The sequence below is a fragment of the Chrysochloris asiatica genome, unplaced genomic scaffold (genome assembly GCF_000296735.1).
Source record: "Chrysochloris asiatica unplaced genomic scaffold, ChrAsi1.0 scaffold00048, whole genome shotgun sequence".
NCBI lineage: Eukaryota > Metazoa > Chordata > Mammalia > Afrosoricida > Chrysochloridae > Chrysochloris > Chrysochloris asiatica.
The window spans coordinates 843821-857574 of record NW_006408566.1 but is presented as its reverse complement, the minus strand read 5'-3'; the positions used below and the strand labels follow the sequence as shown (position 1 = coordinate 857574).

The following is a 13754-nucleotide window of genomic DNA, read 5'->3' as shown; positions in this document are numbered from 1 at the left end:
TTCTTCTTTCAAGAAGTAGCTTCTGCTCTTCTAGCTGCTCCAGGCTGGTTTGCTCATCCTTTCAAGTGGAAATTTCCCGTCTCTGAAGATCCTGGATATGGTTCAGGATTCAACCTACAGTCTTATGTAACGCAGAAGCTCTGGAGGACAAGGCTGTAAATTTTTACGGAAGCAGAATGCCTCATCTTTCTGCCGTGGAACCACTGGTAGTTTCAAACTGCCAACCTTCATGTTAGCAGCCCGATTTGTAACCATTATGTTATCATAGCTCCTTACGCTACTTGGAAAACTTATGGAGCAGTTCTACTCTTTCCCATAGGGTTTCTATGAGAAGAAATCAACTCGATGGTCTTGGGGATAAAAAAGATAGACTGCATTGGGTAAATCTACTGTAAAAGACCTCTTTAAAGTGTTAAAAAGCATTTAATTTACTGATGTCATATCTGTAAGTTTATATGTAATATAATACCCAAAGACAAATAAAGATTGAATTTGTAACGATTTAAAAAAAAAAAAAAAAGTGCTAAAAAGCAAAGATGTTACTTTAAAGACTGAGGTTTGCCTGGTCCAAGTCATGGTCTTTAAGGAGCTCTGGTAGCATGTTGTTGTTGTTGTTGTGTGCTGTGGAGTCGGTTCTGACTCATAGTGAGTGACCTTGTACAGGGTTTCCTAGGCTGTAAATCTTTAAGGGAGAAGAAAGCCTCGTCTTTCTCCTGCAGAACGGCTGGTAGTTTTGAACTGCCAATCTTGAGGTTAGCAGCCCTATTTGTAACCACTACGCTACCAGAGCTATATAAAGTTTTGAGTTGATGCTAATCAGATATATCATCGGTTATAGCCTACTTCCATTATATATTATTTCAAAGCCATCACAGATTGAATGGAAAGGTGTAGTCAAAGTTACAAGCTCAGAACACTAAAGTAAAATTCAGGATGTGTAATTTTATTAGAAAGGTGCTCTGGTGGCGTAGTGGTTATGAATTGGGCTGCGAACCACAAGGTCAGCAGTTCGAAACTACCAGCGGTTTTGCGGGAGAAAGATGAGGCTGTCTGCTCCCGTAAAGATTTACAGCCTCAGAAACCCTGTTCAAGGTCGCTATGGGTCAGAACCGACTCAACAGCACTTAACAACAACAACAACAATGTTATTAGAATGATTTTACAGAAGCAAAGCACTCAAGATGCGTGTGACTTACACCCATAAAATCAAATAAATAAGGTATCTATATTAATATTTTCTCTTTCACCCTTTCTCTCTGATTAGGCACTCTTCACTTCTCTACTATACCACTGAATCTCCAGCAAATAAAAATACACAGAATGTGAATTAACCTGTGCTTCTCTTTGCGATAGGGGCTTAAATTTAAAGCAAAGGAAAACCAAAAACTTTAGTTTTCAATTCTTTTGAGTGCAAAAGCAACATAAAATTTGTTGTTGTTATTTTGGTATGTAGGTATGGATGGTTCTGTGGAAATGAAAAACATAAATCAGTCTAGAAATTGTCATGTGAACCTAATATCGAAGAAGTCGACCGAAATTAGTTCACTTAGGTATTTGACTAAAAATCAATGTTACTATTTTTTTTTTTTTAAATAGCTATCAGTTTGCCACACAGGTTTATGTCGCCACCAGCAAAAGCCTCCAGAACAAAAGAGACTGAACAATATAAAAAAGATGGGAGAAATTATTTTATATACTTAATATGCCAAAATAAGATAATATAGACTATTTCTATACACGTTTTTCTCTTACGCATATGTTTTAGAACACTGAAATGACTTTACTTACATAGTAATCAATAACAAATTGTTTTTTGGGGGGGATAGGTGAGGAACACAAGACATTAACACAGAACATAATAATGCAAACACCTGGTACCCATCAACCACCCTAAATGAATGTGAACATTTGATCATTATTCATCTATTTTTATTAACAAAATTGTTGGGAACTATCAGTGGATGGAGAACTGCTAACATACCAATTTGCTTTTCCATAAATAACGACTTATTGCTCATTCTTCATTAATCATTGTGAAGTACCCCAATTTCGTCTAGGGTACATAACATCAAGATTCATGTCACCTTGCCCCATACAAAATTATGAAGAGCTAAAAGGCATAAATATAATCCTAATTATTAAAGGTTTCTGTGGAGCCATCTTAAAAATAGTTACCAATCTATAAAATAGAAACTGTCAGGCAAAAATGAGTGTCAGTATGATGGTATATTTCAAGTTGCTGTTCATAAAAAAAGTCATTACTAAAAAGTCTTCTTTGAAGTTCATTATCAACAATTATTTCTGTTGAGGTATACCTTTCAAAATAAGTTATGGAACTATCACTCAAAATGATAACTTAAAAAATGCTGATAATATTGAAATACAGTAGATTATACTAGTCATGTGATAGAATATTACAGTCATTAAAATGTCAAGTAAAATTAAAAACATACACATAACAAGGTAAGTCAAAGAGTATTGATATTAGGGTTCAAGTTCATACATGCCTGGAATTATTCCAAACAAAATGGCCATAGACAAGTTCTCTCAAAAATACTTGTCCTAGTCTCATCAGGTTGCTTTCTATTTTTGTGCCATGGAAAAAAAAGATTTTGAAATCAGGGCTAATATCAATTTTTTTAATGTTATATTGTGAATTATGTGATAGTTTACATGGGAGAACATTAGCTTTACATGCATCCTATCGTATATCGTTTCACTGCCATGGTTACAATCCCTCCATGCATCATCAACCAACCCAAGGGTATACCCTGCAAGCCTGCATCACCTCCCCTTCTCATATCCCCTGGTCGTCAGCACACAGACCCTCTCTCTCTCTGGGTCTAAAGCCGCTGCATCTCTCCACGTCATCATCTCAGCCTCCATCTCTGGCATCGTGCTCTCCATTCTTTATCCTTGATGGTCCCAGGGACCTCCGGCTCCTAGACTGTAAAGTCAGTCACTCCCCTCCTTTTGCTACAAAACTTCTCCCTTTACATTTCCAACCCTCACAGTCATTCCTAATAACAATTATTCACTGTTGTATCACAAGAGACCTATCCACATCTCCTTTATCAGCCCCACACAGACAGATTGGATACTACTCAGTGGAGATTCTACCTTCCTCCACACCCTCTGGATCTAGGCTCCCTCTTGAAAGCTTGTAAGCTAGTCACTTCTTGCCTTTGTAGCCCCACCCCCCACCCCATTTTGGGTAGCTAATGTCCAAGTTGCCCATCCCTGTCTACTCTGTGTGTGGAGGGGGTTGGGGGAGAGGAGAATGATCCTCGCTGTAAAGATTTGTTCCCTCTTTTGAACTACTGCATACATAGGTATAGGTCAAGTTCATCAAATTGTATCAGATTACTTGTTTTCCTCTTCTTTCTTCTTCTAGGTAAGCTCTGAGTCATGGAAGCTAGGTCAAGTGGGTATTATCTGCAAGTGTGGGTGTTCTTATGCATATGCCCTCTCTTCTTACAAGCTGGACGCTTCACTCTCCACTCAAGTCCTCTGAGGCCATGTCACTGACTCTGGGCCCAAAAGTCCCCAGGTCTTGCTACACTGCTGGCCACCCGGGTTCATAGGAGTCTACTGAAGGGCTTAGCTTGCAGCTTCATTGCTGTTTTTCTCTCACTTCCCCTTATTGGTGATGAACGTGGTCACCAATAAGAGCATGTATTCTCATTGAGTCTTAGTGTTGGAAGTGGGTTTGCTGTTAGGGGACACGACCACTTGCCTTGATGTCTTCTGGATGAGCAACTTGCTTGTTCTTATAGTAATCAGTCAGTGTGCCTATATTGTTTTGTATGCTTCCTGTCGGTCTTTCTTTCAAGAAGTATCTTCTGTTCTTCTAGCTGCTCCAGGCTGGTCTGCTTGTCCTTTCAAGTGGAAATTTCCCACCTCAGTAGAGTCTGGATGGGGTTCAGGATTCCACCTATGGTCCTATGTAATACAGAGCCCCCATAAGACGCCTCCTTCACTGGGCAAGTTGTAGCCCCATTTTAGGTATTCCAATCAATTATAGGCAGAAGACAGACTTATAAGCTTTCTATGGTGATATTTCTGGCTATTCCTTTCTCTGGCCCTCAAGTATGCCAGGGAAACCGAGATTCAAAAGACAGCCAAGCATCTTAACATTATTTGCCCCCTTCTGTCCATTCCAAACATGTCTCAATCACCGTATCCGAGAGCCCTGCTGTTCCAAGGTTGTGCATACATCATTATTTACCTCTGTCCTACTTAGCCTATGCAAACCTAATTGTTTTCCCATCCACTTTGTTTTTCCATTCCTCTTCCCCTTCTTGTGTCTTGCCCCCTCCCCAGCACCCAAACTATCCTGTGTCTATTCCCTATCCTGTGCTCCACCTTCCCCTCCCTCCCCTTATTCCTACCCCACATCCCAGTAACCAGCAAAGAATCCTCCACCCCTTTTAGTATGGGTTCTTTTTCAAATTTTTAACAAAACTCAGTGGACATCTTCCCAAATCACTGAAGCTTTGCATCAAGTTTACAGGAATACTGCCCATAAAAATCAATTGATTTTAGATAGATCAAGTGTTTTTTGGAGGGTCAGGAAGACCTCAAAGATGAGCAGAGAAGGAAAACCATGAACTTCAAATAATGATGAAACTGTGGCTGAAATCCAGAAACTGGTGGAAAAAATATAAAATTGATGACTAGCTACTGAAGCTGGGATCTCACATGGTTTGGCACTTTCAATTTTAAGCAAACATCTTGGCCTCAGCAAGCTTTTTGCTGGATTGGTGCCAGAAGTGTTGCATGAAGATCTGCTAGGTCAAAGAGTTGGTGTGGCACTGTAGGATAAACACTGGACTGCTAACTGCAAGATCAGTAGTTCAAACCCACTAGAGGCTCTTCAGAAACCCTATACAGGGTCTCTACGAGTATAGGAATTCTAGAAGTCCCGGTGCAGCACTGTAGGATACGCACTAGGCTTGGAATTGACCTCATGGCAAGTAGCATGTGCTAGGTATGTGCTGAACTGCTTATACATTAATAACCTAAACAGCAGGAATCCATGTCATAATGGAGGTGAGTCAAAACATTCACTTCCTAAAACTTTGATAGACTTGGGTCCAGTCAATACCATTAATTTACATACCATTTAACTTTTGGAAATATTGATTCATTTACTTGTTTTTCGTTTTTAAACTTTATATCATGAATTGAGCGAAGGCTTATAGAGCAGATCATTAGTTTTACATTCAACAAATCAAATACTGTTTCATTGCAATCCCCTCCATGTATCAACAGTTAACAGTATTTATCTCTATTCACTTTAATTATTGCGTTTCTGTTATATACCTTCATCTTTCTACTGTTAACCTCTTTCTTGTTGTATATTGCCTGCCTTGTCACCCATATTAACCCTCTAGCTTGTGAATAATTTTCCCTCCACCCTCCCCCAACAAACATCATATATTATTCACTAAGAAAACTTTTTACAACATTGGCCTCATACAATATTTGTCCTTTTGTGCTTCACAAATTTCACTCAGCATAATATCCCATCCATGTTTATCCATGTTGTAAGGCCTTTTGAAGATTCATTTTTATTCTTAAACGTTGTATACATTGTGTGTATGTACCAAAGTGTTTTAACGACTCTTCTGTTGATGGGCATTAGGCTGTCTCCATCTATTTGATGTCTCTTGAAGAGAGCATACTGAAGGATCCTGTGCTATTCTCTGTCTCTTGACTGATGAATTTAATCCATTTACATTCTGTATCATTATCAATAGGTCTGAATTGACTGCTGTCATTTTGCTGTGTTTTTTTTTAAACATACATCATTTTATCACAAAATTAAAAAAAAAAACAAAAAAAACAAAATGCAACATCCTAAAAACCCAAAATTTACTACTGAAACTAATTCCTAGGAGTTTGCTGTGCTACCATACATATGTCAAGAAATTAAAGAACCATTAAATATTTAGAAACATTCAACATCAGCTTTCATATCTAACTGTATGTAGCAGCCCTGTAAAAAGATACAAGCTGCATTTTAAAAAAGTATTTTCTTTATGAAGAATCTTACCAGCTATACAAAATTCTGTACAGTTTTTATACTGAAGGTAATATTGAGCTGCACTTGAATTCACATTCTTAGCTAAGTAATTGCCTGAGCACACATGCATACTCCACACATTATTACAGGATAGCCATTTATTCTTCATCTTCATCTTCTTCCTCATCATCTTCATCTTCTTCTTCCTCCTCTTCATCTTCTGGTTCATTTTTCTTTTTTGAGCATGTTGGCCTGCCAGTACCCTTCTTTCCTGCTTCACTTTGGCCCTTGGCACGGTATGCAGCAATATCCTTTTCATATTTCTCCTTTAGCTTGGCTGCTTTCTGCTCATACGGCTGTTTATCTTTGACTGATTGTTCAGACCACATTTCACCCAGTTTTTTTGCACTATCCCCAGTGGATGGGCCCGGGTGTTCACTTAGGATGTTTGGGCGATGTTCAGAGCAAAAGAGGAAGAAGGCAGATGGTGCCCTTTTAGGGGCATTGGGATCTTTTTTCTTTCCTGTCTTATTACCCTTGGGAGGCACGTAATTTTTCATCTCCCTGTCATAGAGAGCCCTGTCACTTTTTGTCATATCTTCAAACTTCAACTTTCCCTTTGCAGACATGGTCTTCCATCTCTCAGAGCACTTCTTGGAGAACTCGGCGAAGTTGACGGACGAGTCCGGGTGTTTCTTCTTGTGCTCTTCCCGGCACATCTGAACAAAGAAGGCGTACGAAGGCATCTTGCCCTGCGGTGTGTTGGGGTCTCCTTTGCCCATCGTGAGGCGCGGCATCTGGTATGAGTCAAAAACCTTTTCCTCAGAGTAGCGCGAAGCGGCTGAATCCTACTGAGACGCTTCTTCCCAAGGGCTCCCACGTGAACTGGTTTCTAGCTAGCGCAATTCTCAGCCTCTTGTTTTGCAGAGCTGTCATTTTGCTGTGTGCTTTTTTAATGACGCTGCTGGTGTGTTTGTTCCACATAATTTACTGTGCTGGGTTCATTTTGTTTGTGGATTTTCTTCTCATTTTCAATTTCATTGCTTTAATGTTTACTAAATCTTTCTGATGTACTTCTTTTTTGTGTGTGTGTGATGTACAGGTGTGTTAAATTTCTTTGATGATACTCTGTTATTAAACATTTTCCCTATTTAAAATTTTTTTATCTTGATATTGTGAGAAATGTTGTCTATACAGACAAAAGCTCAAGTAATCCAATCTGTACTCATTTTAGTGAGTGAGGTTTTCTTAATTTGTTTTTGCAAAATTGGGCGCCCAGCCCAGTAGACACAGACAGAAGGCCACATGGCCCTCCACAAATGGTTTTTATTCTTGTCCCCACAAAGCCCCTCCTCCAGTTCCAATTCTCCATATACAATTCTATGATACATTCCATTTTCCCTCCCCCCAGAGAAGCCAAAATGGCTTGCCCAAGGTCCCTGGTAGCATAGTGGTTACGAATCGGGCTGTGAACCTCAGGGACAGCAGTTTGAAACTACCAGCTGTTCCACGGGAGAAAGATGAGGCACCTAAATATCATTCTTTTGAGTTATTTTTAAATTAATTCCATTACCTTCTCTTCCTAAGAAATGTTTTTAGGCTCACATCTTGGTCATTTGTTTGAGCAATTCTCCCGTTTTTTTGTGTAAGCTATAGTTGACTGTTGTCTTTAGGACACTGTGGGGTTAAACACAAAAATTAAATATTTGTATTCAATTGATGATTGTATGCTGATATGTCCTCAGGCTTTTACCTACTGTCTCCTGAGGGTATAGTTAGAGAATGGAAGTGTGTACACTGTTCCAGCTTGCAGTTAGGGCACCTCAATTAAAGGTGGGTTTAATGGGTGTTGGCTGCTGTCTATTGTTGATCAGGTAGTATAGGAGCTGGTATAGCTCTTGCCTATTGTATGGAGCTGCAGAGGGTATGGTTATGGCTGAACTGTATGTGCACAGTTGCTGTCTCCTGTAGGGTAGGAAAGAGAAAACCTCCCTTTTCCCATCGCCTTTGTGAATATGCTCAGTCAGGCACTCTTCTGTTGCCAAAGCTGCTCACAAGATGGTCGTGCTGCAAACAGAATGTGGGAACCTATCCAGAGAAGCAAGGACACCAAAGATGGAGGCAGAGATGGGGACATGAAGAGAGGGAGCAGCTGAGGACTCTGGACTCATGGAAAGAGAGGGACTGGGTGCTGATGGCCACGAGGCAGGCTTGCAGAATGTGCACTTTTGTTGTTTAAATTATTGATTTTTATATGTGTACAGGCCCCACCAAAACAAAAGACAAAAACAACAACAACACAACAACAACAACAAAAAACGGAATAAAAGCAAATACTGTTGAATGATGACTCACAGAGACTATAATCATTGCAATGAAACAATGGTGTAAAGCCAGTGTTCTCCCATGTAAACTATCACTCAGTTCACAATAAAAACTTTAAAAAATAAATAAGAAAAACAAGTTAATAAAAATCTGATGATATTTTAAATTCACACACACACAGATGGTCGTGCTGTCTGGCCAGTCATTCATCAGTCAATTTCCCTTTCCCTTTCTCCCTCTTCCTGCTTAGTTTCTCCTCCCAGCAAACACTCAATCCACTTTTCTAATCTTTCCTTTGAAGTTTGGGTTTCCAGAATTTTCTGTGTCTACTTCATTTGGTCTCTCCTCATTTACTTATTCTTTCCACAAATATTTAATACAAGGTACCATGTACTAAGTGAAGCTTCTGAAGGTACAAATTTAGCAACCTCAACTGCTAACTAAACTGTTGGGAGTTTTGCTCCTGCAAAGCCATTTGAACTGCAAGGTCGGTGGTTCAAGCTCAGCAGCCGCTCTCGGAAATCCTATCCAGGGTCGCTATGTGTTGGAACCGACTCAGTGGCACTTAACAACAACAATAATAGTGTTCTGGCATGGTGCTACAGGATAAGCATTAAGCAGCAAATTCCATGGTCGTTAGCTCAAATCTACCAGCTGTCCCTTGTAAGCCCTATACAGGGTCACTGTGAGTTAGAATTGACTTGACACTATGAAACAACCATAGTGACTTGGAAAGGAGCCCTAGTGGCATTGTACAGTAAGCACCGGGCTGCTAACCACAAGGTCAGCAGTGCAAATCCAACACTGCTCAATGGGAGAAAGATGATATTATCTGTTTTCAGAAAGATTTACAGCCTTGGAAACCATATGGAGCAACTCTACTCAGTCCTATAGGGTCTGTGAGTCGGAATCAACTCAGTGGCAGGGGAGTTTTATAATGCCAGGGAAAAATGTCTATTAATCTACTTAAAAAAATTAAAAAGTCATTGAAAACCCTAACATTCTAGTACAACAACAGGAAATACAATAAACAAACAAACCACGTAAGTTTTGACAGTGACAAATGGTATTAAAATAATCTAACAGGTAAAAGGATAGAATACTAACAGTGACATTTCTAAATAGGGTAGTTAGGACGAGTCTCCCTGAGTAAAGTCCTGAAGGAGGCAAACAAAGGAGCCTTAAGCAGGTATTTGAGGAAGAGTATTCCAAGGTTTGAGAAAAGCAAGTGCATATTCACACCTGTACTTTTAAATATTTATGTTTCCACTGATTTTTTAAAAAATCTCTTTAAAGAAGAACTAAGATTTTATTTCATATATAGCCTTTTATTCATTAAGCCTCGATTTATAATAGTATGCTTTATACACAGTACAACCCTGTATAGAGTTTCCAAGAAGTGGCTGTTGAGTGTGAACTGATAACCTTGCAGTTCAAATCGACCTTGCAATCCAGTGCTTATCCAACAGTGCCACACCAGGACTCCACATGCTACAATAAGAATTACTAAAAAGGAAATTGGAAAGTTTAAATCAAAAGTAACCTATGAGTCAAGGAAAACATTACAGGAACAATGCTATTCTCTCCTTTTATCCTACACAAAAAATAATCAGAAGAACATCTAGCCACCCATTCACAACATTTATAGTAAAGGCTTGCTGCAAAGCCTTTACCATGTTTTCTAGGATGGCCCCGAATTCAATATTTTTGTATGGCATCTGTAACCAAACCCAAGCTCATTGCCTTCACTAAGGCCATCTTAACTTCCTTATCAGTCGAGTTGATTCTGATTACTAGGAACCCTACTGAGCATATTTAGGAAATACGCTCATTACTGCTTTAATTAGAACTCTGTTCAGTAGCATACAGAAGTTCTAGACAGAGAATAAGCAGCATTCACTTTGAACTCACAAAACAGAAGATTTTAGCCATGACAAATTGCTTGAAAGTACTGTCCAAGCCTCTCAAGAGGATAAAATTGAGGCTCAAGAGACTAAGAATTAGCTCATCTCTGATAAATAATTTAGGTACATATTTTATACTGTTTATTGCTTATGATGGAAGAAGCAGAAAGCTACCCGTTTAAAATTTGGCCACGATCCCTGCAGATTCCCTTCATTAGAGCTCTTTGGTGAAATGTAATGTGTGCTTGGATTACAGCATAGCTAAGAGGCTGAGACAATGGTGGGAAGCTGACTGCCTCAAGTGCTTCTGACAGGAAAAATAGGGTCGTACCGCTGGATCTTACCTTCACTAAGGTTCCTACCAGACAGGTTTAACTGGCCACTCTTTCTTGCCGCCTTTAACAGCCCCTGGGGTACCGAGGTAGTGCAGTCTCTCCGCTCTGCTCTGAAACCTGCCTGGGGATCCCGCTCCATGGTTCCCTTAAAGCGCGACATGTTCAAACCTCACGTCCCAAAAGAGGCGGCTCAGCCTACGACGTTTAAACCAAGCGCCGCTGCGCCGCTCTGCCCCTCCCGCGTGCGATGAGTTGTTGGTCTTCCGCTGGGCCTTCGCTATTTACGGCGCTGCACAGATGTCGTCATCGTTAGCGCCTGGAGCTGGAGGACAGAGGAGGCCTTCCGGTTGCGGGTGCCGGCCTTGTGTCGTGGAATTCTCTCAAGTAAGTGCGTTTAACGGCAAAAGTCAGGCTTTAGAGTGTATGATGTGCTCTGTTACTGAGACATCAACGTTCTTTAGGCTCCCGCCATGGCAAGGGCGTCGGGAAAGAATAGTCCTCTCGTCGCCCCTCGCCTGGCCTCAACCTGGGCCTGGACTTGAGACCTGGGCGCGGTCTGTAGCCTCTCTAGACCAGAGCCTGTGTCGTTTGCGGTGGTTGCGCTAGGCTTTCAGACGTAGGAAGTAAAGCCGATTTCTTGTTCTTCAGTCTTACATTCTGAGTCGTACATTCCTAAAATGATTCACCTTTCTCCGTTGTCGTGTTTAATTTATAGCGTAGCGGAGGAGGCAATGTGCAGTAAAAGAAAGGCTTGTCAACATAAAAGGAGGGAGAAAAAAAAGCTTTGGATTTAATAAAGTGCTCTCTACCGAACAATTCAGGAAGACAAACGGAAGCACAAGCGTTGGTATAGCGTAAACAGCTTGGACTTTGGAGCCGTAGCGATGCGAGTTCGAATTCCCGCTAATTTCTATGCCTTAAAGCTCTGTAATGTTAAGCGTTTTTCTCAACCACTTTTAAAGTTCGTTCACTCTTCTATCATTAATTTAGGGATAAGGCTTCTTACTCATAGGCTTTTGAAGTGATTAACTGAAGGTACAAATGTCCTTTAAATCTTGAGCTCTTGGGGAAATGGACCCAAGTTCAGAAGGAAAAAAAAATCAAAATTCTGTTCATTAAGTTGATGTTACCTGGGAGTTAACATCTCTCTGAAATATGAACCTTAACTGATATATTCAACAAAAAATTTTTGAGGACTGCTTGCATAGTTCTTGGGTATTTGTGTGCTATGCTTTGCTGGAAGGAGCCCTGGTAGCACTGGAGGATAAACACTGGACTGCTAACAAGCTCAGGCAGTTGAAACCCCTCAGTTGTTATGAGGGAGAAAGATGAGGCCTTCTGCTCCTGCAAAGATTTACAGCAGGTTAACTGTGAGTCTGAATCTACTGGGTGACATGGGTTAAACTTTGCTGGAAGTGACTTTACTTTTAAAAAACATCATATACATGGAGTCCCCAGATTTCAAACCTCCAGCATACGTGCAGCCTGTAGTTATATCAATAATAGGCCAACCCTTCAAATCTATTGTATTATAATTTTAAGGTGCATACAGTGGTTCATACTGATAAATAGGCGTTACTTTGTTACGCATACCAAATCGTTACAGTGTTAAAGTACTGTATTAAAGATGTTTTAGTATTTCAAAAAAATGTTTATATTTTTGCTCATACAAAAGTACTAAATAAACATTTGAATACTTGATGTTATATATATTGTTAAGCCTTGGAGTTGGTTCCGACGCTGACGCACAGCGACCCTGTATAGGGTTTCCAAGGAGCAGCTGTTGAGCCTGAACCACCAACTTTGCAATTCATATGGCATTGCAGTCTGGCGAATTAACCCACCATATCACACCAGGACTCCTGATGTTATATATGTAAGATATCTAATTGTTCAATTTATATACAGTTCGACTTAAAGACAGACAAAAATAGAATTTGTCTTTAATCCAGATACTTCCTATTCTGGTAAATTGCCTCCTGTTAAGTGCTGTGGAGTTTGTTCCAACTCCAGCGACTCTAGTAGCATAGTGGTTACGAGTTGGGTTGCTAACCTCAAGGTCAGCAGTTCGAAACTACCAGCCATTTTGCCAGAGAAAGATGAGGCTTTCTGCTTCTGTAAACCCTATACATCTCTATGAGACTCCATGGCACACCACCATAGAACGGGGAACATCTAGCCAGCCTGCCTGCCTTATATTGTAGTTGTTAAATGCCCTTGTGCCACCTCCGACTCATAACTACCCTATATAGAGTTGTTTCCAAGGAGCAACTGAAGAGTTTGAACTACCGACCTTGTGTTCAAGCCAACATTGCAGTCAGTGGTATTAACCAACAGTACCACACCAGAACTCTGTGTATAAGACCATCAAAATCATTTGCTCTGGCCCTGCCATGGAAACCTGTCCCAGCCATCAAAATATGGGTGGGTTAATTAAATGTTTGACCAAATATAGCAGGCTGATTTAAGTTGATAATTTTGTTTGGTCCATGAATAATGTTACAAGTTTTGGCAAAAAACAAACAAAAAAAACAGTTCCCCATCCCTACTTTTTACGGTTTCTGAGGAGCAGCTGGTGGGTTTGAACTGTTGACTTTTTACGGTTTCTGAGGAGCAGCTGGTGGGTTGAGGTTAAAACCAACCAAGACTCCGAAATACCCTCATCAAGTCTGATAGGAATTGGTAGGCTATTTAACAGTTTCGAATGATTCCAGCTTTTTAGGTTTTGAGCATCTCTTCCCTTTTTTCTTCTTTGCTATGAGGAATCCTTTACACTAAACATAAACAGCAGAATGGTACCAGTATTATCCTACCAAGCAAAGGAAGTCTGGGTCTTAAAGGTGAAAAAACATTTTAGAACTGACATGTTATTTTAATTTTAAGAGTTTTTTCTTACCATGAAACCAAATAGTGATCTTTAAAAAAAAAAAAAAAAAATTACGTGTGTGTGTGTGTGTGTGTGTGTGTTACTTTGTTGCTAAGTGCCATTGAGTTGGTTTTGAACCATAGCAACCCTGTATAGGGTTTCTGAGGAGCGGCTGGTGAGCTTGAACCACCCACCTTGTGGTTCAAATTGACTTTGCATTCCAATACATTAACTCACAGAGCCACACCAGGAAACTTTCGCTCTCTTTCTCTCTCTCTCTCTCTCTCTCTCTCTCT

General features: G+C 40.2%; 3 protein-coding genes across 4 annotated transcripts in view; 1 reads left to right on the top strand and 2 right to left on the bottom strand.

Annotated features, from left to right (window-relative positions):
* Window positions 1–10752, bottom strand: part of LRRC40 (leucine rich repeat containing 40) — a 97074-nt gene extending 86322 nt beyond the window's left edge. The window contains exon 1 of the mRNA XM_006862416.1: window positions 10602–10752. Within this exon, the coding sequence (XP_006862478.1) occupies window positions 10602–10752 (151 nt within the window). The remainder of the gene's footprint in view (window positions 1–10601) is intronic.
* Window positions 6187–6813, bottom strand: LOC102822175 (high mobility group protein B2-like). The gene has a single exon (XM_006862415.1). It carries the CDS (start codon window positions 6808–6810, stop codon window positions 6187–6189), a length of 624 nt encoding a protein of 207 aa, XP_006862477.1. The 5' UTR covers window positions 6811–6813.
* A 140-nt stretch (window positions 10753–10892) lies between the features above and the next one.
* SRSF11 (serine/arginine-rich splicing factor 11) overlaps window positions 10893–13754 on the top strand; it is a 55805-nt gene continuing 52943 nt past the window's right edge. For both annotated transcript variants that reach the window (XM_006862414.1, XM_006862413.1), the window contains exon 1: window positions 10893–10980. The gene's annotated coding sequence lies outside the window, so the exon portion shown is untranslated. The remainder of the gene's footprint in view (window positions 10981–13754) is intronic.

Coding starts and splice junctions, on each gene's coding strand:
- LOC102822175 (XM_006862415.1), bottom strand. CDS start 6,810: ATGGGCAAAGGAGACCCCAACACACCGCAGGGCAAGATGCCTTCGTAC.